At 43.8% G+C, this 27,623-nt stretch overlaps 1 protein-coding gene across 8 annotated transcripts in view; it reads left to right on the top strand.

Moving 5' to 3' along the window:
• LOC311604562 (uncharacterized protein) overlaps nt 1-27,623 on the top strand; it is a 186,497-nt gene that overhangs the window by 47,388 nt on the left and 111,486 nt on the right. For 7 of the 8 annotated variants that reach the window (XR_014781554.1, XR_014781555.1, XR_014781556.1 and 4 more), the window contains exon 3: nt 10,477-10,634. Coding sequence is in view for 2 of the 8 variants with exons in the window: in XM_084794538.1 (XP_084650664.1) it covers nt 10,477-10,634 (158 nt within the window). In the remaining 6 variants the exon portion in view is untranslated. Of the gene's footprint in view, nt 1-10,027; nt 10,080-10,476; nt 10,635-27,623 lie in introns of all 8 variants that reach the window. The other variant, XR_014781559.1, reaches the window with a different exon arrangement.

Below are 27,623 nucleotides of genomic sequence, written 5' to 3'. Positions count from 1 at the left end.
GTAAGACCGGCCACCATTCCTTCAGAATCGGAGTCGGTTTCCCCCTCTTCAGACTCCCTGCTTCTTTTTCTCACAAGAGAATGTAAGACTTTCTCCTCTTAGACAAAGCAGCAAAGGACACCATTGAAGGGAAAAATGCCTTGGGGAGGGGAGAGAGAGAGAGAGAGAGAGAGAGAGACATGATTTTAGGTCTGTGTTGGCCAGCTCTTGGAAGGTAGAGGCAGGTGGATTGCCATGAGTTCACTCTGTGCTGAGACAGGGGAGGGAAGACGGGGACACTCCACTCACAGCCAACAGTGATTACTCTCACGTCTCTGAAGACTATGATCCCGAGGGAAGGCATTGGTTTTTGTGTACAGCACGGCTTCTTCATGGACTGTAAATCCTCCTACCTGACCTTCTGGTCATTGTGTCAAATGTTGGTACATCCTGCCACAAACTGGTTTGCTGAGGGCAAAGCTCTGTGATTCACAATTGTTTTTGTTTCATTAATAAAAGCCTGTTCCCATAGTGCCCTCGTGGGAAAGCAGTGAGCCCCTACACAACAAAACTAGCTCCCATATGGTAAGCGACTGAAGCTTGTGAGGCAGCTCAGCATTAAGAGCAGCGGCTGCTCTTGCAGAGGCCCAGAGTTTAATTCCCACCCCAATATCTGGGACTCTAGCTCCAGGGAAATTATGATGCCCTCTTCTGGCCTCTGCAGGCACTGCTCACACATGGTACACATATATACAGACAAACACCTTACACCTGCCAGGTGCGGTGGTGACGGCCTTTAATCCCAGTACTAGGGAGGCAGAGGCAGAGGCAGGCAGATCGCTGTCAGTTAGAGGCCAGTCTGGTCTACAAAGAGAGTTCCAGGATAGCCAGGGCTCCACAGAGAAACCCTGTCTTGAAAAACCAAAATCCAACCAACCAAAAACAAACCAAAACGACAACAAAAACAAAACAAGTAAACAAATAAAAACAAAAAACACTTGACATCTAAAGTGAAATTTACAAAAATGTTTAATAAGAATGACTAATATTAATGGAGCATACAACTTCAAGTAATTTTTAAAATATATTTTAAGGCTAGGGCTCTTTTTCTCTTCGGTTGTTATATTTTTGAGCACTATTCACAATGCCTCCTAGCATAAACTTGAGGGTTTGACATGTTATTACTTATAACCCAAAGGCATACATCTCTTGTGGTGTCCCATCTAAGGACTAGGGTAGACGAAGGCCTCTCCAGGCTCTCGGATACCAACAGCGAAGTCTCCAGACAGTTCTTTATTCCAGGACTGACAGTCCTGAGAAGGCATACTTGCATAATGCTTGCTTTGTGTAGCGATGGAATACAGGCATCCGGTAAAGACGAAGCTGTCCTATATGGTAAACTAAAAAGATGGGTAAGAGTCACCATGCAGAGGACTCACCCCAGGATCTCCCACAGACATCAAAGGCTGACGTCAGTCTTCCAAGGCGACACAGTACACCGTTTCCACGCATCCTCGCTAGGCTATTTATAAAGCCTAGTGTGACCGGGTAAATAGTTGTTTTGCTGTATTGTTTCCAGATCAAAGACAAGAAAAAAAGTCTGAACACATTTGGGACAGATGCAGTTTCTTTGCAAATGTTTGTGTCTGTGGTTGGTCGAAGCCACTGATGTGGGGATGCACTGATAGGGCTGAGCGAAATCCAATCTTCGCTTTGGCCCAAAGATTGCCAGATGTTTCTACCACTTGATCCCCTCTGCATAAAGAGAACACTGGAGAGACGGAATGAGGTCACGGTTAGCACAGGAAGGAAGCTCCATGTGGAAATGGCGCTATAGAAGACAGGAGTCAAGATCATGGAAAAATAAACCTCCGAAGACTGTAGGCAAATGGCAAGACAGCGTGGGATAGAGCGCTGCCCCGGAGCTTCATGGGGTCTCTGGGTGGAAAACTCATCTATCCCAAGGCAGGAAGTGAGACCCAGGCAGCAGCAACAGAAGAAAGCTCTGAAGTTTGCAAAGGGAAAGCAGATGGGTCCAGGTGCCCACCATGGACGTGTCTCAGAAAAGGTTCCCAAAGTTAGATGGAGCTGGTGCTTCCCCACAGGACTGTGTCTCTGTTTCTCTGGGGGCCAATAAAACCCAGTCAGGTGGTCATTTTCAGTGGACTCTGATAGCAAGGGAAGAGAGAAGGATTCAGGCCAGGAGACAGGCCAAGTTTCCACTGTCCTTGCTCATGGTCATCTTCACTGGGCCTAAAGAAAGTCGAACAGCACAGAGAAGAGTTGTGATTGGGGTTAGGGTTGAAATCACAGCATGGGATCCCCAAACTTGTTCAGGCAGAGGCACTTACCTCACAGCAGGGTGCCTGTGCCTTTTAACTCCCAGGACAAAAGTGTCCTCAGGGGAAAGAAGCTACTGGCCAAAATCCTTATAACTTTCCTTGATAGCAAAGAAACCGCATTCCTATTTCTGGAAAAACGTGATTTGAAGAGAAGCTACTGAAAGGAACCCTGTAAAAATCACGTAGATTGAAACCCAAAGCGTTCTACTCTGTGGAGAACCTAGCTCTCCGTGGGACTGTAAGGTCAGCTGCTGTTTGATTGTGCACGTGTGGTTTTTCATTCTCAAGACCAGGTCGCCCCACAACCTTTATGCCAGTGACTCCGTCCCCGTGGCATTTGTCCACCACTTTCATTCTTCCCGCCCAGCTTTCCCAAAACACTAATGAGTCTCTGAACAAAAAAGGCTTTGTCTCTGCTCTTTTCCTTATGTGGACACCTTGGATCTGAACTCTGCTATTGCCGTCACTTGACTGCTTATGTATTTCATGTATGCAAACATCTTGTATATATTTTGTTTACTCATGGGCATTGGTTGCTGTTTGAGTGGACCATTCAGGTGTGCTTCCTGCAACAATTCCCTGATCTATATTCTATTCACAGAAACATATATATACACATACATATATGTGCACATGTATATATTTTTATGCCCTTCATTTTAAAATATTTTAGAACATATGCAAATATTCTTAATATATTATTTTAAGTTTAATTAGCATATGACATAGTTGAGACATCTACAACCTTATTTTCTGTAGTTTTAAGGGCTAAATATCTTGAAATCATCCTAACTATTCAAAGAAAGAAAAAAATGAAGTTTAAATTCATGGCTATTTAGTAACAAATACATCATCACACACATTGGTTAAATTTGAGAAAATATAAAGTGATGGATTCATTACTTTGGAAACAAATAAAAGGTAAATTATATTTGCATAATTGTATTATACAAATTGTAACTTCTAGTTATATTAATTGTACTTTCTAGCTAGTAATAAACAATAATAAAATTGAAATACAATAAAACAATTTTCCACTTTTAATGAAATAATTAAGGAAGAAAGGGCCATCCTACATACAAATGCTTGAACAGTAGATGTCTGTGCATAACTAGTTTATTTTAAGACCTTTCCCTAACAGAGCTTGATCAGCCTGTCTGTGCCATCAGAGTCAGCTCTGGTAGAGCAACGCTAACATGTTTAGTCCATTATGGCTTACTTTTTTTTTTCCTTCAAATTGCTGTCTAATTATAATTTTATCTTTAATGATTTTTTAAGAAGGAAAAGATTACTTAAGATGATTCTCTTTTAACAATATCGGAATTGTCTCAGAGAAGAAGGAGAGTATGGCACTAGTTGATGTGATAGAATAAGAAACAAACAACTAGGGGGAGGGTCAATAACACTTACTAGACATTGATGAAGCCCTCTTCCGCTCCCCTTTACTCCCCGCCCTCTCTGCTCCTCCCCACATTCCCTTCCCTTTCCTCCTCCTCACACTCTCCTCCTTTCCCCTCCCCCTTCTTCCTCTCCCTTCCTCTCCCCCTACCTCTTCCCTTTCTCCAGCCTCTCTCCCCCCCTTACACCCCCCCATAAGGCTGTTCACCCCCTGCATGTTCAGATTCGCAGACGCCTCTGTGGAGAAGCCTCTCCAGTACTCCAGCGTCTCACGCGCCCGCACAGACGTTCTGCAGATGACGCTGTTTGCTCTCGGTGTCCAGTCAAGGTTGCAGGTGTACCACCAGGCACAAACCATGGCAGATGCCAGTCCCTCTTTGCCTAGCTACTCCAGCTCATAGGGCTCCCTTGCCCGAGACCGAGTGCAGCTCATGGGGAGCTGGAAAAGAGGGATGTACAGCTAAGGGGAAGCGGGGCTCCAGTTGCCAGGCCCGAGCAGCAAGCCTTCCTGGGGAGGATGAAAAACCAACCTGCCTCCATCTTGGGCTTGAAAGTCATCTCACAGTAAAGAAAAACCAGGTTCATTCCTGTTTATGATTAAATCTGTTGTGCCAGGTTCGGGCGATGCCCCACCTGTAACCTTAACTACAAATGGTTTCTGTACTGCCTGTTCCAAAGAACGGCAAGAAGTTGTTTCAAAAGTTGTCATGACCACCTTGCACCCCTGTCTTTGTTTTAGTAATCAGTTGTCCTTATGTATGCCGTCCTGTGCCTGCCTATTTGCTTGTCAAATCCTCCATCTGGAAACCTCCTCCTCGTGAGCTATAAAAACCCTCATCTTCTCCATGCCCAATGCTGGTCTCTTGTAACCTACCTTAGGGACAGATAGCCAGTGTACACAAATAAAGCTTGCTTTAATTAATTTGGTCATGGTTTGAGTCAGTGTATTTTTCCTCAAATCTATGGGATTAAGATCAACAAAGAGTACCACAGTTTCTTTATCCATTCTTCTACTGAGGGACACTTGGGCTGTTTCCAGGTTCTGGCTATTATGAATAAGGCCGCTATGAACATGGTTGAGCATATGCCCTTGTTGTGTGGTGGAGCATTTTCTGGGTATATGCCAAGGAGTGGAATCTCTGGGTCTTGAGGAAGCTCTATTCCCAGTTTTCTGAGAAAGCGCCAGATAGATTTCCAAAGTGGTTGTACCAGGTTGCATTCCTACCAGCAATGAAGGAGTGTTCCTCTTTCTCCACATCCTCGCCAGCATGTGGTGTCACTTGAATTTTTTATCTTAGTCATTCTGATGGGTGTAAGATGGAATCTCAGAGTAGTTTTGATGTGCATTTCTCTGATGACTAACGACGTTGAGCATTTCTTTAAGTGTTTCTCAGCCATTCAATATTCCTCTGTTGAGAATTCTCTGTTTAGTTCTGAGTCCCATTTCTTAATTGGGTTATTTGGTTTGGTGGTGTATAATTTCCTGAGTTCTTTATATATTTTGGAAATTAGACCTTTGTCAGATGTAGGGTTGGTGAAGATCTTTTCCCAGTCTATAGCCTGTCATTTTGTTCTGTTGACAGTGTTTCCTGCCATACAGAAGCTTCTCAGCCTCATGAGGTTCCATTTGTTAATTGTTGACCTTAAGGCCTGGGCTGTTGGTGTTCTGTTCAGGAAGTTGTCTCCTGTGCCAATGTGTTCCAGTCTCTTCCCCACTTTTTCCTCTGACATTTACACTATGGAATACTACTCAGCTATTAAAAACAAGGAATTCCCAAAATTTATGGGCAAATGGATTGAACTAGAAATGATCATAATGAGTGAGTTCACCCAGAAGCAGAAAGAGTCAAATGGTATATACTCACTTTTATCTGGACACTAGCCCAAGGGGCATGTCCCATGAAAGTCTTCACTTACCAGGAAAGTGGGACAGAGGGGAGGACATCCTATTGGGACTTTAGGTGAGAGAATCATGGGAGAATGGGGAAATAGAAGGATCCAGAGGGTCCTAGATACCTACAAGAAGAACACTATGATGGGAAGATTTGGGCCCAGGGGTCCTGCCCAAACTCTGGCACCAGCCAAGGATAATATGTGCAGTAAACTTCAAACCCCTACCCAGATCTAGCCAAGGGACAGGACATTCTCCACAGTTGAGTGGAGAGTGGGGTCTGACTTTCACAGGAACTGACTTTCCAGGTGCCCCATATTTGACCACGTCCCCTGGAAGGGGAGGCCTGGTGGCACTCAGAGGAAGGATAGCAGGCCACCAAGAAGAGACTTGATACCCTATGAGCATACACAGGGGGAGGAGGTGCCCCTCGATCACAGTCATAGGGGAGGGAAGTAGGGGGAAAGCGGGAGGGAGGGAGGAATGGGAGGATACAAAAGACGGGATAACAATTGAGATGTAATATGAATAAATTAATAAAATATTTTTTTAAAAGATCAACAAAGCGGCTTCCTTTACTTCTGAGCCCTCCTCTAGAAACTCTCAGTGACCAATGTGGGGGAAATTCATATTTCCTAAAGCTGTGAATGTTCTAGACCAGCAGAGCATCCCATCTGACTGGCTCTCATGTCTTTTCTTACTTCCAAGACTTCCTTCTGAAACTTCCCCTTAGGACAGGCTTCCTGGATTCCTCATCAAAAAATAAAAAATAAAAAAATAAAAATAAATAAAATAAAAAGCAATTTCCCCCAAAGAAGCTGTTTATGGTATGTTGAAGTTCTGTTAGTCTCCTGGAACATGGTGACAAATAAAGGGAACTAACTTGATTGCTGTCAAGAGTGTGCAGAGGCCCCTGGGCAGGCCAGGAAAACACCTGATGATAATTCTGATGGTCACCTAGAGTCACTATGCAAATATACACAGAAAGACAAGGCAGAAAAAATAATGTCACATTGATGAAGTGGTGAAATGAACACTGTTGATTTCATTGTTTTCTTTATACCCTAAAATACAACTTCTTTACAATGATCATACACATTTATTTTACATGAGAAAGCAATGTGCACTGTTAAAACATGTACAACCCCCTCCTAAGCATTGGTAAAATGCCTTTAAACAGGTGTACACTCAAATATAGAAACCATAAGCAGACTACAATCACTGGAAGCCATGAGAAGTAAGTGGATCCAAATTCAAGATGGCTACCATTGATCTCTGCTTTCAAATGTTCACAGCCTGGGACAAGACAAGGCAGTGTCTGTGGATGAAGGAAGGGCTTGTGTCTTCTGTCAGATGCCTTTTCTCTCTTTAACCAAGGCTATATTTCTAGAACACCCATCTCCCTCTTTCTTTTACCTCCCTTCATAGTTTTGATCTCCTCTTATGATGGGGACCCCCACCCCCAACCTTGGCCCATGGCCATGGTTCTGAGATTCGCCACTTTGGAGCCAACCTGAGTATTCTCAGCGGATGCCAATGAGCTCTGCTGTAGGAACACACATCTCAGAATGCCCAGCTGCACTCTGAGACTTAACACAGCTGGGAAGTGGAAAAATGGAGGCTCATCTTACAGCACCGGAATCCATCGCCAGGCTGTACTGAAACGGGCCACCTCCCTTCTCAAGTTATCTCCTTTGCTTAGATGATCATAGCAGTGATTAAACGCAGTTATGGACTCCAACGTGCAACTTTAAAATGGAATTCCAAATGCCTGCTTCTAATGGGCCAATCCATTCGCTTGGATAAACAAACACCCGAGTCCGAAAAGGGGTCAGGAGCCGAGTGTTGCCTTCATTTCTGAAGAGCGGGGTTTGAAATTGTGTTCATTTACCTCAGAACTGCACGAAGTCAACCTGAACGAACAAAGGCGCCCTTAAACCAAGTCCCTCCCGCCTTAGAGATGCTTGTTTATTTACAAAAACATCAGATCTTCATTACATGTTCCATTTGTACTAATCGATGCCTCCCGATGCTCCTAGTGGCTCAGCAAGCTTGGCCGTTGTTAATGGTGTCTTCACTCTCTCCCTCTCCCTCTGTGGCTTTCACTTCTTTTTTCACTATTCTAAGTCCTCTGGGCTGTCCACACCGGGAACAAGGCACAGGGAGTCCCCACTTAATTTCTAGCTGCTGTAGAGTATAAAACAGAAAGGGAGTCATATTTTAGTCTGCGCCAGAAAAGAAAGGATGGAAGGAGATCCCAGGAGAGCAGTCTGCACTTGATGTTTTTGCTCACTATTTGTTGCTGTATGAAATGTCCAAGGAAGAGTCATTTACAGAGCGCTTTAACTGCCTTTAAGTTTTGGAGTGTGAGGTGTCCATTAGATTGTCATAGGCTGTGCTGCACCCCGTTCAGCCTTTGCGGAGGCCTTTTTCCTGCACCCTAACACCGAGGCAGCACAAACCCTCCCCAGGCCCTTGTTTTCTTCTTAAAAAGCCATCCTTGCTATTGGGGAGCCCAACTCCCATGATCTCATCACAGCTTAATTATCTCCTGAGCCTCCACCTACAAATACCATGGATATATGAATTTGGAGATGTTTTAGTATATGGATTTGGGGGGGGTGGGAAACACCTTTAAATCACAGAAAGGAATCTGGGCCAGCGTCCTTGAGAAGGTGACTTTCACGGGCTAGTAAAAAGAAAGTAGGGTAGCCAAGAAAAAGAAATGATGAAAGCAGACAGAAGAGGGGGGTCAGGGCTGTGGGGTAGAGTAGCAGTGAGGCTGAGGTGTGGGGATGGTGGGGTGCTCCGGGGATGGTGGGGTGCTCCGGGGATGTTGGGGCACTGTGGGGATGATGGGGTACCATGGGATGAAGGGGTGCTGTGGAGATTTTGAGGTACTGTGGGGATGATGAGGTCGGACAGATCACGGGGTGGATGGGTACCAGTTTGATGGAGTTCCTTGGGCCGCCGTAGGGCTCTTGACCTTTAGTGTGATTTACAGAAAGCAAGTGTGGAACTTGAGATGGTCATCGGACACGACCCAGCTGGCTACCTGAGAGGCAGTTGGAGGTTGAGTGTCTGAGTTCTGATTTAGGTGTTTGAAGAAACGTGGTGGGACCCTGAGTGTGTGGTGAAGGTTGCACTAAGGGATTGGAGGTGATAAAGATGACACAGTCAAAGGCCTTTGGGGCTGAGCAGTGGGAAGGATGGAGGCTCTGCTTCCTCACATTTCTCTCTTGTTTCTGGGACAAAGGAGTAAATTTCCAGGGAGGCTGTGGTCAGTGTCCTGTGTTCCATTAGCTTCACAGAACTGAGGAACATGCTAAAAAGCATGCCATGCACTCTAACACTCCAGAAACATAAGCATCTAATCAAATGCTTTATCTTTTTTATAACTTGCCTTTGTTGTGGTGTTTTGTCTCAGCAATAGAGTCTGCAGTAGACTAACACTTGAGGTTCTCGGTCTTTTCTTTCTTTCTTTTTTTTTTTTTTTTTTTTTTTTTTTTTTTTTTTTGTTGCCAATTTTCTCTGGTCCTTGGCAAGATGCATGTTAGGCATCTTTTTTTTTTTTTTTTTTTTTGTCTCTGGATTCATACTCACAGCCTGCACCCCTTTTTCTATGGCATTTTTTGTCTTATGCAGTTACATGTTTTCCAAAGATTTTCTTCCAGATGCTTTATTTCTTTGAACATGCTTTAATGTCGGTTTATGGTAAGCTGTACTCTATAGACACTTGTTTTGTGAAAAGTTATCCAACCTGGCTTTCTCTTCTCTAACGGTGTATATGTACATGTTTGCATGTATGTGGAGCCTCGGGTAGAAGTGTGTGTCTTACTTCCATTGCTTTCCACATTATGTATTTGAGACAGAGTCCGTGACTGACTTAACTAGGCTGTCTGGCCAATGAGTTCCAGGGACCTGCTTCTTCCTCCTCCTCCACTGGGCTTGGATTGCAAGCACACACTGCCACATGTGGCTTTTTATGCTGATGGTGGGGCTCTACACCCAACTCCTGAGACCTGCATGGCAGGCTCTTTGTCTAAGGACCCAGCCCCCAGCCCAGAGCTATTTTGGGGGTCACAGAGAAATCACATTGACTCTGCGTCCTTCTTGTTGCTGCCGGATACGTTCTGGGAACTTAGGGATTGGGGAGAAGGTATTGACATATGGCCGCTGGAGGCCACAAAAGAAGTCACTTTACGCTTTTTCCCCCCTCATGGATTCCAAAATCACGCCCCCCCCAAAGAAAATGGCCAACTTAGGAGAAATAAGATCATTCTTTCAACACACACAGAGGAATACACGCCTTAAGGTACACCCTATAATTTGACATTCATTGCTGTTAGTTATTCTGGAAGTACAAGAGGACCCAGGAAGACTTTATATTTCCAGAAACCCTTTAAATTTTTTTCAGAATTCCACTGAATGTGCTGTGGACATGGACAGTGAAATCTCATCTCTTGCAGGTTTGCCTCCCAGTTCCACGCTGCATCAAAGTGGCTGGGCCACCAGGGCAGTCCTCGCAGAGGCTGAACGTTTATCCAGCCTCGTGTATTTCATTATAATCATGACAAATAAACTAGCGTACATGGGGAAGAAGTATTTCAGTGTGTATGTATTTTCTCCTCAAGCATCCTTAAGAGAGCTACTCTGTCTGAGGAGATAGAACGGGCTGGTATGGCACACCTAAAGCCTGGCAAGGAGACATCCTATCTTCAGTGATAAATTTATGAGCTCAAGGGGCTGTCTTCGGTGATACACTGGTGAGCTCAAGCCCTGTGTCTTTTTCAGCTACTGGAAGGGTACTGGCACCTCCCTACCACTCTCTCTCCCATTCCCATCCCCCTTTCCCTAATTCTCCAGCAGAACCCAGCTAAACAACGGACAAAGCCTGCAATGGAAAGCAGAAATAGAGAGGGTTTCCAGTAACTTCTTCATGAGAAGGGGGGTCCTGGAATCAGGAGAAGTACTGCCAACCGCCTGGGAAGAGAAGAGCAAAGCAGAGCAGGCCCCTACTCCACGTAAGTGTGGAATCTTCCATCCTTCCGCCACTATGGTGCTTCCTCTTCAGTGCTAGCTTGACTGGGCCTGCATCCCTGTGTGGCTGTTACCCGCAAGCTTTCGCTGAAGCAGAGACCGCCCTCTATGTGAGTGACACCATCTCATGGGCTGTGGTCCCAGCTGAACAAAAACAAAACAGTGAACAGGGCACCAGCTCGGTAGTGTCTGCTTCCTGTGGCATCATGTGACCAGCCAGCTCCTGCTCCTCCTCCACGCCTTTTCCTCCACAACCTAAAACAAAGGCCTCCTCTGTTGGCTGCTTTGTCACAGCAATGAAAAACAACAAACAAACAAACAACGAAAACAACTAATCCGGTGTAAAAATGTCCCAAAGGCAGTCTGTACCCGCTATGCTCATTTGTTCTTTCCCATTAAAGGAAAATGCTTCCAATTCATTTGAAAGTTTTAAACTCTAGTAAGATTTTCAGTGTTTACAAAGCCATTTAATACCCTCCACTATGCTTCGGAGTTAAACATAATCCCCTAATTTATGTTGATATTCTTTTGGGAGGCTGAGCTTGATGAGTCTTTTAGAAGAGGAAAGCTTTCATTCTTTTCTGGAAAAAAAAATTTTTTTTTTCCTCTGTCTGTTTCCCCATCCTTGGTTGGTTCTGATGTTGGCTGATTTTTATAAGCCGAGATATTTCTACTTCATTAGTTTGCTGTGTCTTTGAGAACCCCCAAGTATCAAGCGAACAGGAATTGTCAACTTGTCTCCTGTAAAGGACAACAGTCATATGCCCGCAGTCTGCTTGTTCTTGGTGTCATGGGGTTTGGAGTCACAAAGACTCCAAAGATGATAGAGTCATTTCAAATCTCTTTAGGACAGCTGACCCAGGCTAGAGATTAGTGTGTATGTGTTGGGAGGGGCACTGAGAAAGGAGAAGGCATGTCTCCAAAAGTTTTTGTCTTAAGCCCAAACAGTCTCTTGAAAGCCTCCTTTGGAAGGGGAGGGACTTATTAAATTTAAAAAAAAATGTCTTTAGTGTCTTTCCAAGTCCTACTTCTGTGGCCATTGCTGGATCATTAACTCCACAACACCAAACAAGCCGGGAGGTTCCCAAGGTCCCGAGAACAAAGGGGCTGCTTCATGCTCACGGACTAGGATAGAAGCACCTGTATGACTGCTCTGCCTTCCATTTTGACCTTTATTTAGTGTTGATAATAACCACAGAAAAGTGCACATGCGTGCGCGCGCGCGCGCGCACACGTACCTCCCAACTTCACTGTATCCAGCAACAGTGCTCAGCTAATTGTGAGCATATGAATGTTCAAGTATCCAATTTTCTATTTAGTCGGCGGCTCTGACAGGCCTTACTCAGCAGTTGCTAATCACGGAGGCATTCACTGCTCTTCCCCGGGCCTCCAGCAGGATGAAGGCTGCTCCCTAAAACGCAGCTGCAACGCTGAGAAGTCGTCCTGTCTCTGTGGATTGTTCCTGGGGCTGTTGTCTTTCTTTGTTGAGTTTGCTTTGTCTTGTTTTGTTTGTGAACAAGTTCCAAGAAAGAAAGGAAGGAAGGAAAGAAGGAAGGAAGGAAGAAAGGAAGAAAGAAAAGAAAAGAAAGAAAGACAGACAGAAAGAAGAAAGTCAGACTACTGGATTAGCCTACAGAGGCCAGCCTGGCGTCCTGCAGAAAGGCAGTCCTGTGGTGTCTAGTTTCAGGGCAGCTTACTAAGATCATAATTCCAGACCTCCGATAGCTCTCCCAGATGTCTTTGGTCAAGTTAATCACAGTTTGCCTGAAGGTTGAGTCCCCAGGTAATCCATCATGCTGTAATTGTAAATCAAGAGCTCCTGAGCGAAACCCTGGAGTTTAGCTCAGCCTGAGCCTTAAGACACTTAGCACAAGGCTCCCAGGCTTTATCTTTGCAGCTTTGCAACTGAATCCAATTAAATGGCTCTTTCAGAAGTTACACACACTGGAATGAACAGCTAGCAAGTGCCCAGCCTGATAACACTGGGACATGGGTCCTCCACTGGCTAGAGAATTTTGTTTTAATATTATTATTGTTGTTGTTGTTGTTGTTGTTGTTGTATGGTGATGGTATGGTGGTGGTGGTGGTGCATGCACACGTGTGTGTGTGTGTGTGTGTGTGTGTGTGTGTGTGTGTGTGTGGTGTGGTGTGAGTTGTGGAACTGGCTCTCTCCTTCCTCCTTTATGTGGGTTCTAAGGATTGAGTGCATTGCCAGGGATTGCACAGCAAGAGCCTTACCCATTGAGCCACCTCGTCAGCCCTGACTGAGGACTTTTAGGGCTAGATATATATGCACTTGAGTATATGAATGATCACATATGGATGTAAGGGACACAGAAGTCCATGCTCACAGAGAAGTGTGGGGGAACCTGGAATGTTATGCTCATAGAGTTGTTCCTTCCAGAAGGCTGGAAGTGGGTGTGGTTAACAGCCTGGTGACCCTTACCCTATCTGTGTGGCTGAGACCACATTGGATCCTTCCCCCAGACCCTTATTGTGAACTTGTTTTCCTCGGTCTATAGAATTCATGCTTGTGGAAGGTGTCACATGTGCTTCACAAAGAGCTTCGGTGTAGACGCCTCTGTTCTTTATTTAGCTTACTTTGTTCCTCAAGGAGATCCTCTTGTGCTCTATTGTGCGCATGGGGTTGAGTTAATTACCGCCAAGAAAGTTTTCACCAAAATTGTGCAGTGTTTAAATACACCTAAAATAAACTACTTGGGGTCAGACTTCTGAAGTTTGAACCAACACCAGCTACGTAGTTGTGCTGAGCTGAGCCCCTGCCCACATCCCACTAAGTCTACTAGGTAGTGTTCAGATGCCTGCGTGTTTAGGGCAGATCCCTTGGGGTTGGATAACCTATCACGGGTCTTGTTTCTAGAGACGAATGATTCTCCCTTCCCAGCAGCCATTAAGTGCCTATCCATTTTCATTGAGGGGTGGGGCCTTAAGATGTGCCCTCATCCAAGTTGACATGTCATCTAGTGTTGCCATTGTCCGGGTCTTGTTTAAGGAAGCTGTATCGAGTTTTCCTGGTGTAGGAGACATTATTTCCCAGCAGGTCCCCTGGTCTTTTGGCTCTTACACGCCCTCACCTTTCTATGGTGTTCCCTGAGCCCTAGATGTTGGCTTGCGCTGTAGAGGTATCAACTGCATTTGAGCACTGAACAGTCTCTTATCCTCTGCTCACCGTTTGTGCAAACAGAAGCTTCTTTGACGATGGACACTCATCTTCTTGGGTTCACAGTGCACTGATGCTCTACCCTGTGGCCTTTGACCTTAGCCTCCATTTCATTTCCAAAGCCTTCATGAGGAGGCTTTTGCTGTCCGCCTCTCTTGGATGCTGTCCTGTGGGCAAGGTTTGCAATCATGTCCAACTTTTCAGCCTTTCACACCTTGGCTGTGCTGTTTTTGTCTGTCTTGTGCACAGATCCCTACAAGTTCTGTTCGGGAGTCCACACGGATTTTGACCTCAGCTTTGTCTCCGGTTCTCCTCACCCTCTGCAGCTGTGACAGAGGGGCCATGCCCTTACTACAGGAGCAGCATAGAGGGCTATATCCTCCTCCACTTCCCTCAGCACCACTGGCTGTGTGTGTGTGTGTGTGTGTGTGTGTGTGTGTGTGTGTGTGTGTGTTGGAGGGGAGGCAAGGATACAGTACTTCTGTGGTACCGGGAACCCTGGTCCTTTGTCTAACAAACAAAACTAGACAGGAACAAAAATAAGCAAACAAAAAGACTCTTCTTGAGGTTTGTTTGCTTGCAGTGTTCCTAGGTGATGGGTTTTCCAGGGCCCAGCCTGCAATAGCGAGGAGGCAAACACAAAAACACACAAACAAAACAAGTAGAAGAAAGCGAGGGCAGGCCTGGGTGCTCTGTGCTGAGCGGCTCCCTGAGCCTCACGAATTGCCAACATTTGCCCCTACTCTTGTCAGCGGCTTCTCAGATGTCCCTGGGGCTTTAAAAATAATTACTAGGAGGGAATAATCTGTTCATTCCACCTAGACTAGAAACAAAAGCATGGAGAAATCTGCACCCCAGCCTTGCTTACTCCTTGTCTGCCTCACCTCCCAGTCTCTGAGACCCCCCCCCCACCCCACCCCGCCCTGGCAGGCAGGGCATATCCTCCCCAATACAACAGTCTGCTAAACCGGCCCCCCTCCCCCTCCCAGCCCCCTTCCCCCTTCCCTTCTAACAAGTGAAGGGAAGCCATACAGCCCGGAGAAAGCATACCCCATCTATCAATCACCCTTATCTAGGCTGTCCTGCTGACTCAGCGCTGCCTTCCTGCCGAGACAAGCACTGATCTCCCAGCTACTTCCCTGTGAGCAAATGCTTTCACATTTGCCCTGGAAGTTTGCAAGGAAGAGATGCTTTTACATCACCTTCCGCTGTGCAGTTTCCTCCCCAACTGAGTGGTCGAATTTTCCACTATTACATATTCTCTAATAGCCACTTTCGAATTATGCCCACCGGCTGCCTGCTAACTCAAGAAAGGGCCTGCCACCATCGGCCTTTCCGTTCCCCAGTCCTTGGAGTTGACCCTGCAGGTCAAGGTCGCTTCCAGGGCCTCCTACTGGAGCAGGCCTTGTTTTTCTCTACTTTTACTTTCTTTTCTTACAATGCTCTCTTTAACAAATAGAAAACCAAGAGCAAACACCAAGGTGCCTCAACAACAGAACTGACAGCCTATCGCCCTCTCTGCGACCACCACCACACTTTTCCTTTCCTGGCAAGCTTGAAAAAAAAATGGGTCTTTATGCAGCTTTAGGAAACACTCCATTTGCTTGCTTTCTTCCAAAGTCTCCAGTCTTCTTCCAATCCAGCTGTTTTGCTCTGATGGTCTTCTTCTCCTTCTTCTTCTTCTTCTTCTTCTTCTTCTTCTTCTTCCTCCTCCTCCTCCTCCTCCTCCTCCTCCTCTTCTTCTTCTTCTTCTTCTTCTTCTTCTTCTTCTTCTTCTTCTTCTTCTTCTTCTTCTTTTTTCTTTCTTTACACCCTCCTCTCTCCTTCAGGGGTGTCTCAGCAGCCCGGAATCACGTCACCAGCAGGAGTCTGATGACCGTCTTAGTGAGGGTGACTATTCCTGTGATGAAACACCATGACCAAAGCAAGTTGGAGAGGACATTGTTTATTCGCTTTACAATTCCTTGTTGTCATCCATCACTGAAGGAAGCCAGGACAGGAACTCAGACAGGGCAGGAACCAAGAGGCAGGAGCTAACTCAGAGACTGTGGAAGAGAGCTGCTTAGTGACTTGCTCCACATGGCTTGCTCATCCTGGTTTTTTATAGAACCCAGGACCACCAGCCCAGGATGGCACCATCCACAATAGGCTGGGTACTGCCCGCCACATTGATCATTGATTTAGAAAATGCCTTATAGGCTTCTGTACAACCCAATCTTATAGAAGTATTTTCTCAACTGAGTCTCCTTCCTCTCAGATGACTAGTTCAGTGGTTCTCAACCTTCCTAATGTTGAAATCCTTTAATACAGTTATTCATGTTGTAGTGATCCCCCCACCATAAGATTATCTTGTTGTTACTTCATAACTAATTTTGCTACTGATATGAGTTGTAATATAAATATCTATGTTTTCTGATGGTTTTAGGCAACCCCTGTGAAAGGCTTACAGGTTAGGAAACTCTGCTTTAGCTGTGTCAAGTTGACATAAAACTATCCAGCACAATGGTGATAATGATGCTAACCCTGATTGACTGACCTTCTGTGCTGAGCTCATAGGTCAAACTCCAGGCCAGGTTGCTGAAATGTGTTATCACATTTGTTTCTAATAAAAATTAATTTTGAATGTGGACACTGAGGAACATCAGGTGATGCTCTTGCCAGAAGCCATGGGGGTCCTTATACAGCAGGGACTGGGGCAGAGGCTTGCACAAAGGATTCACCTATCATTTTCAGTCAATTTTTTCATCATCTCCTTTCATTATTATGCCTACTTTCATGGGTTTTCATGAATGTCATCTACCAAGAAGATGCCCTTTGACCTGGGCTTCCATGTCCTGAGCCAGACTTGCTCTTGAACTTTCTTTTGATGTACTAGAAAAGTCCAGAGAAATGGATCCTTTAAAGCAAATGGGTGGTGAGTTAGGAAGGTATGTAGGTAGACAGACAGTAACAGCTTTAGTGTGGGATAGCTCACGTGGTAATGGGAGATGAAAAGTTCTGATCTGCTGTCTGCAAACCAGACAGCCAGGAAGGCTGGTGTGTAGTTCAGCACACGTCAGAAGGCCTGGGAACTGGGGGCTGACAGTGTCAGCTCAAGATTGAGTTTCAAAGCCTCAGACCATGAATGCTGAGGATGGCAAGGATCTCAGTCCTAGCTGTGAGGGAGAATTACCCTTTCCCTTACACATTTACTTTACTAGAGCCCTCAATAAATTGGATGATATTCATCAACACAGGTGAGGGCAGATCTCCTGGGCCCAGTCTTCTGACTCACACATTAATCTATTCTGAGATGCTCTCAGGCCACACCCCAAGTAATGTTCACATGAACCTGGGTGTCCCTCAGTCCAGAGAGGGGTCACAGAAATATCCATCACACCTCTTTGAACTCATGATGTTCTACCTCCTGGGGAGTCCTCTTTCATCTCTGAAGGCCTTTGTCCTTAAGATGGCCAGCTTGCTCCCCACTGTACAAGGGACCCACAGCACTCTGCTTTCCTCTCTCCTTTAATTGTCATTTACCAGAGAGCCATAACTTTACCTGCTGCTTCTATGCCACCACCACCACCACCACCCCCCACCACCCCCCACTTTTCCCTCTTTTACTCTCTGGTATCGAGTTCACATTCCCACAGCTCCTCTTCTGATGTTGATGAATGGATTTCTCTCAGGTTTCTTTTCTTTTATGTCATCTTTCCTTAAGTCAGTGAAGCTATCATGTGCCCCAAGACAAAGAAACCCAACAAAACATAAGCACGGTGGCTTTAGTTGTGTATTGGTCAGTAACAAACTGCATGAGAACTCAGATGTCTAAGACAGCGATCAGTTAGTTCTCAGCCTGGGTAGTTCTCATTTGGGACAGTTGTTATTCAGAGGAGTTCTCATCTGGGGTCTTGTATCAAGCCCATTCAGACGGTCAGAATGAAGGAAGGCATCGGAAGGCATGACCTGACTGGACGCTGTGGCCTTGTGCAGGATGGTTTGTGCTGGCCATTTTGCCCAGCGGGTGGGACTGGAATTCCTGCACATGGCTAGGGCTCTCAGTCTTGGCTGCTCACTCTTAAGAGATATCACGTACCAAGACTGAACACCCATAAGTCTAAGCAGAAGCTCAAAGACTTCTGGAGATCTCCCACAGAGAGATGCTTCTGATATCACCCTCCATCAAACGGTACCCTGTTCAAACCAAGCAGAGGAAATTTGACTGTATTTTCCAGTGTGCTGAGCATCCCACATGGACACATAGGAAAGCCAGGGTGGGTTGTCATGGAGACCACCTCAATAGCCTTAGGTTTCCACACGTACCCTTTTTAATTGCTTGCCAAGCAGCAGGACATGGAGATCCAGTTTTGGGGACCCAACGGATAGATTTTATATGCTTTGTAACACCAACCATACCTGCACTTCTGCCTGGTACCCCTAGCCTCCCCCGGTTACTAAACCATCCCACCGTCCTGCCTTTGCCATAATACTCTTTCCTGTAGTCATCTCAAGCCGTCTGTGACTATTTCCTACTCAGCACTTGCTTTATGACTGACTTTCCCTGTGTGGGCAGCGTCAGCTGTGTCTGTGAGTTCCCAGGCCACTGGTGTGTTTATCATGGCGTCTGTGACATGCTTTGTCTCACTCTTCCCTCCTGATGCTGTTCTTTCCATCCACTCCGCCAGACAGCGGCTTCCTGGAGGCAGGAACAGACCCATCATCTTGGTAATCTGGGCGCACAGTGCACAGAGGATGTGCACTCCAGGGCAGCTGACAGGAGCGAGTTCTGGCTTCCCACTGTCTATGATGCTGTTAGTCTGTGTGAAACATGCCGACTCTTCGAGTGGGAGGAAACAGGGAGGCGTGAGCCTGCTCTGCAGTGTGGTTGACGCACCCTGGGCATGCCACTGGAGAAGTTTCTAGGTTAGGGCTGGGACTTGCCCCTCTTCTGCATGCTGGGATTTTTGTCTGGTTTGAACCTGGGCAGATCTAGTCTGTGCTGTCAGAATCTCTATAAGTTCACGTGTGCATCAACCTTATCGTGTCTACAATACACCGTTTCCTTAGAGTCACCTGCCACCTCTGACGCTTGCATTCTTTCTGCTTCTCCCTTCAGGGAAAGGGCCTTCAATCCAACTTTTAAAATTGGTTGGTTATTCCCATAACACTTGTGCCGCGGTTGCACCGGTAAATCTTGCAGGCATTGTTGTCACGGGGCTTGTAGCTGAGCGGCTCTGAGGATTGCTCTTCTCTTCCGGAAGCCTGGCTAGTACTCCAAGGACCACGGACACTGCTCAGGAGGGGAGAAGCTTCTAGGTGGGCACCAGCCCCATCTCTCTGTTTGACGACATAAGCCCACGCTGTCCTCATCAGTCGGGTCTTTCAGTCATGCAGCGGAGAATGGTGACTGTCACTGACAATAGCCTCTGATGTTGGGGGACCCGTGGGTACCTTTTGGCCAAAGACTCAACAAGATTTAAGTCTTTGCTGGTATTGGCAGTTGTATTTAGTGTCATGTGGTGTCTAGTTGAATTCAGTTGGGGATAGATGTGTATTGTTCTCCCATTACATGGCAACTCCATTTAAATTCCTCCTACATGTGTGCATATTTTAGGAAGCTCCTAAAGTAATGTTTCCACATGCCTCTTCAAACGGCCTTTATTGCTAGTTACCCCCCTCCCCCATCTCTTTCCCCTTTATAACGTGATGCTGTACTTCCCCGTCCTTGGAAATTCTTCCCCTGCCCATCTGTTCTCTACTGGTACCTAATGTCCGTGAATATTTTAAATGCAACACGCACATCTGTCTTAGACTTTCTCACTCCTGTGATAAAACAGCACAACAGCACAGTCTGGGCTGACACGGGGCCAACAAAGAAGCCGGCAACCCCTCCGTTCATTTTACTCCTCCTTTAGCCTTATAGTTTTAAATTCCCCTATTTAAAAAAAAATACATTACAACTGAGATGTAATATGTATAAATTAATAAAAATGTATTAAAAAAAAAGAAAAAAAAAAGAAAAAAAAATACATTAAGTAACGAATTTTAAAACATACATCTAAGTTACAAGCTATGCATTCGTGTTTTGTTTTGTTTTTGTTTTTGTTTTTGTTTTTACATTTAATCTTTCTGGAGAGTCATTTTTAAAGGTTGAGCTGGAGAGATAGCTGAGTGTGTAAAGTGCTTGCTGCCAAGCCTTTTGACGTGGGCTTGGTTCCCAGAACCACATGATGGAAGGAGATAACAGCTTCCCTGAGCTGTCTTCTGAGCTCCACATGCTTGGTGTGGTAACATACACCCTCCCACTAAATAAATGGCGGAAAGGGGATGATAAACACAATCACGCTCTCAAAGCCAGCCTAAAGGCTTCCTTAACTCAGTACAAAATGTGAAAGCAGACACTGTTCTTAGCTGGCCCATTGTCTCTTAGGCATGGAGTTGTACAAATGGATACTACAAAAAAAGAAAGGCCTAGAATAATGTGACTTCTCTATTTTTCTTTTCTGCTTTCTGGAACATTTGATTTTTTCCCCCCTGTGCTCTTGCTGTTTATGAACCAAAAATGCTTTTGTTTATTAAGCTAATTAAATTATTTTTGGAATATAAACAATGCAAGATAAGGGACTCAACACTGTGAGCCACTCTGTCTCTCTCTGTGCTAACAAACGGCCAGTGTCATAATAAAACACATCTCTGTCTAAATAAGGCAAAAACCATTCTGTCCCTTCTGATGAGAGAGGAAACCGGACAGAGCGTCCCACTGTTTCTGCTGCCCCCAGTGCACACTGGGACCTTCATGAAACCTGGTATTATACAGCAGAGACCAAAGGCTCGTTTCAGACAACAAAAGACAACAACTTTAATACTGGCTTATCACCCACAGTGAGTGAGCAGAGAGGTCTGTGCAAGTGTGAGAGCCCCAGGCAGGGCCTTCTCCAAGTCTGCCTAAGACTTCTAGGCCTGGGAACGACCAGCACACGTGTCCTAGGAAAAACACCTTGGATTTCCACTCGTCACATAGGTGCCACTGAAAATCATCTTCTAGAGGAGTTAATGACATTTTAGAAAATGAATGTTCCACCCAAATGTATTTATGAGATTAAAGCCAATGTTTTGGTCACTTCTGTTGATCTCTCTGAACGAATGCCCAGGAGTTCCTAGAACATTAAAGACACGTGGTAAGAAGAAAACTTATATTCCCTGGGGCTCCTTCCAGACAAGCCCAATGTCATAATCTTTTTTCTGTGTGTGCATGTGTGTTTTGTATGGATCATGTTTGTGGGTGGAAATGTGAGCGGGTGGAAGCGTGTGTAAATTTCTGTGCTCAGAGGCCAGACGTTAACCCAAGTGTCTTTCTTGACTACTTTCCTCCTTATTTATACACTGAGGCAGAGTGCTTCACTTTACCTCAGCACTTGCCAGGTCAGGGAGTTCAGCTAGCCAGCTTGCTCCGAGGTGCCCAGGTCCCATCTCCCGAGTGCCAGGATGATAGCTGGGTTGGGTTATATTTATTCATATCCTTTTTTATTCATATACATTTTTATTCATATACCTTTAGGTCTGTGTATACTTTATGTATGTAGGGTCCAGAAGAAGGTTCCAGATCCCCTGGACTAGGGTTACAGGTGGTGATGAGGCACCCAACATGGGTGCTTGGAACGGAACTCAGGTCTCTGCAAGAACAAAATATGTTCTTAACTGGTGAGCCATCTCTCCAGTCCACACCGCACCATTTTTCTACTTTTAAAGACATAATTAAAACAAGACACTCCGTTTTGAAGTGACTTTGGGTAAAGGAGAGGAGAGAAATGGGTTTCCCAGCTGAATCAGTCATTCCCCAGAAATTTATGTTTCCTCTTTCTCACATAGCCTAAGCAGCGACACAGTAGGTCCCCCTCCCCACCTTCTGTCAGGTGACCTCCACTGGAGGGTGGTTGCATCAAAGAGAGGGAGGGAGAGAGACATGGCACCTTCACTCTCCCCAGCTCTTCAAAGTGGTACCAACAAACACTGGGTCGCTTTCCTCAACACATCTCTATCCTTTACCGTCTTCTCATTTGTTCTCTTGTCCTTAGATCCAGCCTTTACGATTTTTCTTTTTTTTTAAATTTAATTTATTTTTTTTACATATATATTTATATTATTACAGATATATACAATGGATTACCTATAACAAGAAGAACCATGACACAATCAGGAATTATATAAATATTACATTCTTAGTGTTTTGGCTATGTGTATTTGACAGCCTTGAAGAAGACATCTTTCCTATCTTGGTGCATCTAAATTTCTCAATGGAAATCAATCTCCATCACACATTGTCATTGTCAGCTGAGAACACCTATCTAGACCTAAAAAACATCTTTACCCCTAAACAATTAAGCTTCATTGTAAAACTAAGCTACCTGGTCTTCAACTCCCTCAGAGACTTGAGAAGGAATAAACTTGATTATCTGAGTAAACCGGGAGTGCAGATTAAGTAGCTTTCCAAATGAAAAGAGGACGGAGACAGTTTTCTACCTGAATAGTCATCCAAAACTTTCTATAATGTTGGAGCATCTTCCTCAGTCTTCTGACCCAATTTATCTGACAGACATATTTGTGAGGCAGGAACTATTGAGGACTTGTTTACCCTGTCTTGGCAGAGTTTGGCTGTCAACTCTGCCTGCTTCCAAGCTTGCCCTTTTTTTTTTAGACAGAATTCTGTCTGTGGTAAAAATGAGAACCTTTTCCCCAGTGGCTAGTTTGCCATGTTTGAAGCCATCTCTATAAGGAGGTTCTTTGATGTTCACCATCCTCTTTAAGGTAGGCTGGGTGTTGCCAGGAGTTAACCTGTCTCATTGTTAATGAACTTTTAAAGTAATAAAAACATTTTAAATGCCATATTCTGCATGTCTCTGGGAGTTTTGAAGACCTTATCTTTCTATAGAGTCATATCTATCTGCTGCACCTAAGATGTATATTCCTGTGATAAAAGTAGACTAGCAATTGACATGACCATGACTTAATCCACTAACATTTAATTTGTATAACTTATTTCTCCAAAACAGCTTGTTATAACACTTTCAAAGCATTGGAAGTAAACCTTGTATTATAATTGAGTTATATGAATACAATAACTCATATTAGAGTAGAAATATATATGTAATGTATGTAAATAATAATCTTACATTTGAATTCTATACCACTATATCTAGAACTTATTTTGCATCTATATACAAAATTCTATACCAGTGAATTAAAAATATCTTGTGAGTGACAATCGAGGCATTAAGTTGAGAAGTATATTCACTAATCTACTTTTTGTTCTATCTTCCCTAATATTTCTATATTCCCCCTTCTTTCTTTTCAACCCCTTTTTTCCAAACAGGATGTCAATGTCTAGTATGCTACAAGGAAGCATCCTGTTAGGTCTGATACAATGTCAGTGTCTGGCTCTTTTGTTCTGAAAGCATATCATTTCTCACAAGCATAATACAGTTCTAAAATTACAAGTGTATAAAGTGTGCGTGATGCACGGAACAATTAAGGCTGGATTTCTGCTCTTTGTACGAGCAAGAAAAGAAGACGTCTGTTAATCTTCACTCATGCCATATGAAGAATGGCATCTAATAGTAATTCATAGAGTTCTCTAGTCAACAAGAGTCATTGTCTATGCCTAGACATTCACGTTTCAGCTAGTCCCAGAGCTAGTCCCATATGGTGGGATTAGCAATGTAAGTTACCAGCTTGTTCTGCCGCTTAAATTCTTCACATCCTGACTGTAGTCCCCCTTCCTCATTCCCTCCCAATCCCCCTCCCTCCCTCATCCCCTCACCCTCCCCCCTTAGCACTCAGACAGGAGAGCCCTCTTCCCCTAATATCTGACCTCAGCCTATCAAGTCTCATCTGTATTAGTTGTAACCTCTTCCTCTGTAGCCTGGCAAGGCCATCTTGCTAGGGGGAAGTGATCTAAGTTCGGTGGCCAGAGTGCGTGTCTTAAGTAGTCCCTACTCTCCACATGTGGGATCCACAAGGAGACTGTGCTACTACATCCGAGCAGTGGGTCTAGGTCCAATCACACATGGTCATTGGTTGATGTTTCTGACTCTGTTTTGTAGTGTAGTTATCCTGTATTATGTGGCTAATGTCCAATTATGAGTGAGTATATACCATGTGTGTCTTTCTGAGTCTGGGTTACCTCACTCAGGATGATCTTTTCCAGTTCCACCCATTTGCCTGCAAATTTCAAGATTTCCTTGTTTTTAATAGCTGAATAGTATTCCATTGTGTAGATGTACCACAGTTTCTTTATCCAATCTTTGGTTGAGAGATATCTAGGTTGTTTCCAGATTCTGGCTATTACAAATAAAGCTGCTATGAACATTGTTGAGCAAATGTCCTTGTTGTACGATGGAGCATCTTTTGGGTATATTCCCAAGAGTGGTATGGCTGGGTCCTTAGGTAGACTTATTCCCAGTTTCCTGAGAAAGCACCAGATTGGTTTCCAAAGTGGTTGTACAAGTTTGCACTTCCATCAGCAATGGAGGAGTGTTCCCCTTTCTCCACATTCTCGCCAGCATATGCTGTCACCTGAGTTTTTGATCCTAGCCATTTGGATAGGTGTAAAATGGAATCTCTAAGTCATTTTGAGTTGCATTTCCCTGATAACTAGGAATGTTGAGCATTTCTTTAAGTATTTCTTGGCCACTCGATATTCCTCTATAGAGAATTCTCTGTTTAGTTCTGTATCCATTTTTAATTGAATTAATTGGTTTGTTGGTGTTTAATTTCTTCAGTTCTTTATATATTTTGGATATTAGCCTTTTGTCTGATGTTGGGCTGGTGAAGATCTTTTCCCAGTCTATAGGCTGTCATTTTGTTCTGTTGACTATGTCCTTTGCCTTACAGAAGCTTTTCAGTTTCATAAGGTCTCATTTATTGATGGTTGATCTTAGGGCCTGAGCTGTTGGTGTTTTGTTCAGGAAGTTGTCTCTTGTGCCAATGAGCTCAAGGTTCTTCCCCACTTTTTCTTCTAACAGATTTAGTGTGTCTGGTTTTGTGTTGAGGTATTTAATCCATTTGGACTTCAGTTTTGTGCAGGGTAATAGATATGAATCTATTTTAATTTTTCTACATGTAGCCATCCAGTTAGACTAGCCCCATTTGTTGAAGATGCAATCATTTTTCCAAATTGTATTGATTTAGCTTCTTTGTGAAAAATGAAGTGTTCATAGGTATATGGATTTATTTCTAGGACTTTGATTTGATACCATTGATCAACCAGCCTATTACAATGTCAGTACCATGTTATTTTTTTATTACTGTTGCTCTATAGTATAGCTTGAGATCCGAGAAGGAGATTCCTCCAGAAGATCTTTTATTGTACAGGATCGTTTTTAGCTATTCTGGGTTTTCTGTTTTTCCATATGAAGTTGAGAATTGATCTTTCAAGGCTGGTAAAGAATCTTGTGGGTATATTGATAGGAATTAAATTGAATCTATAGATTGCTTTTGGTAAGATGGCCATTTTTACTATGTTGATTCTCCTGATCCATGAGCATGGGAGACCTTTCCATCTTCTGAAGTCTTCTTCAAAATTTTTCCTCAGAGACTTGAAGTTTTTTTCAGACAAGTCTTTCACTTGCTTGGTCAGAGTTACACCAAGATACTTTATATTATTTGTGGCTATTATGAAGGGTGTTGTTTCCCTAACTTCTTTCTCAGCCTGTTTTTCACTTGTATACAGGACAGCTACTGGGTTTTTGTTGTTGTTGTTGTTGTTGTTTTTTGAGTTGATTTTGTATCCAGCCACTTTGTTGAAGATGTTTATCAGCTGTAGGAGTTCCTTGATAGAATTTTTGGGGTCACTTATGTAAACTATTATATCATCTGCAAATAGTAATAGTTTAACTTCTTCTTTTCCAATTTGTCTCCCCTTGATCTCCTTTAGTTGTTTTATTGTTCTAGCTAGGACTTCAAGTACTATATTGAAGAGATACAGAGAGAGTGCACAGCCTTGTTTTGTCCCTGATTTCCATGGAATTGATTTAAGTTTCTCTCCATTTAGTTTTATGTTGACTATAGGCTTGCTGTATATTGCCTTTATTATGCTTAGATATGTAACTTGTATCCCTGCTCTCTCCAGGACTTTTAACATGAATCGGTGTTGGATTTTGTTGAATGCTTTTTTGGCATCTAAGGAGATGATCATGTGGGGTTTTTTTCTTTCAGTTTGTTTATGTGATGAATTATATTGATGGATTTCTGTATATTGAACCACTCCTGCATGCCTGGGATGAAGCCTACTTGGTCATGGTGAATGATAGAATTTGGTTTGGGAGTATTTTTTTTTTTTTTAGGTTTTTCGAGACAGGGTTTCTGTGTAGCCTTGGCCCTTCTGGACTCGCTTTTGTAGACCAGGCTGGCCTCGAACTCACAGCAATCCACCTGCCTCTGCCTCCTGAGTGCTGGGATTAAAGGTGTGCGCCACTACGCCTGTCTGGTTTGGGAGTATTTTATTAAGTATTTTTGCATCAATGTTCATAAGATAAATTGGTCTGAAATTCTCTTTCTTTGTTGAGTCTTTCTGTGGTTTAGGTATCAAGGTGACTGTGGCCTCATAGAATGAGTTTGGTAATGTTCCTTCTGTTTCTATTTTACAGAATAGTTTGAAGAGAATTGGTGTTAGCTCTTCTTTGAAGGTCTGGTAGAATTCTGTGCTTAATCCATCTGGTTCTGACCTTTTTTCTGTTGTGAGACTTTTGATGACTGCCTCTATTTCCTCAGGTGTGATAGGACTATTCAATTCATTTACCTGATCTTGATTCAATTTTGGTAGTTAGTATCTATCAAGAAAATTCTCCATTTCACTTAGGTTTTCAAATTTTATGGCATATAGGCTTTTGAAGTAAGACCTGATGATTCTTTGGATTTCCTCAGTGTCTGTCATTATGTCTCCCTTTTCATTTCTGTTTTGTTGATTTGAATACTCCCCCTCTGCCTTTTAGTTAGTTTGGCTAAAGGTTTGTCAATCTTGTCGATTTTCTCAAAGAACCAGCTCTTGGCTTCATTGATTCTTTGAATTGTTTTTCTTAGTTTCCAATTTATTGATTTCAGTCCTGACTTTGATTATTTCCAGACATCTACTCCTCTTGGGTGTGTCTGCTTCTTTTTGTTGTAGAACTTTTGGGTATGCTGTTAAGTTGCTAGTATGGGATCTCTCCAGTTTCTTTATAAAGGCACTTAGTGCTATGAGCTTTCCTCTTATCACTACTTTCATTGTGTCCCATGGGTTTGGGTATGTTGTGCCTTCTGTTTCATTGAATTCTAGGAAGTTTTTAATTTCTCTTTTTATTTCATCCATTACCCAGATGTCATTGAGTAGGGAGTTGTTCAGTTTCCATGAGTTTGCAGGCTTTCAGTTGTTTCTTTTGTTGTTGAGTTCCGTCTTTAATCCGTGGTGGTCTGATAAGATGCAAGGAATTATTTAAATTTTCTTGTTTCTGTTGAGGCTTGCTTTGTGGCCAAGTATGTGGTCAATTTTGGAGAAGGTTCTGCAATATGCTGAAAAGAAGGTATAATCTTTTGTGTTTGGGTGAAATGTTCTGTAGATATCAGTTAGGTCCATTTGTTTCATGATGTCTATTAGTTTCCTTATTTCTCCATTTAGTTTCTGTCTTGATGATCTGTCTATTGGTAAGAGTGGGGTATTGAAGTTTCCCACTATTAATGTATGGGGTTCAATGTGTGCCTTAAGTTTTAGTAATCTTTTTTTTTTTAAACAAATGTGGGTGCTCCTGAATTTGGGGCATAGACATTCAGAATTGAG

The sequence above is a fragment of the Acomys minous genome (genome assembly GCF_964271855.1).
Source record: "Acomys minous genome assembly, chromosome: 9".
NCBI classification, from domain to species: Eukaryota; Metazoa; Chordata; class Mammalia; order Rodentia; family Muridae; genus Acomys; species Acomys minous.
The sequence above is the reverse complement of the archived record's forward strand: the minus strand, read 5'-3'. Positions and strand labels throughout refer to the sequence as shown.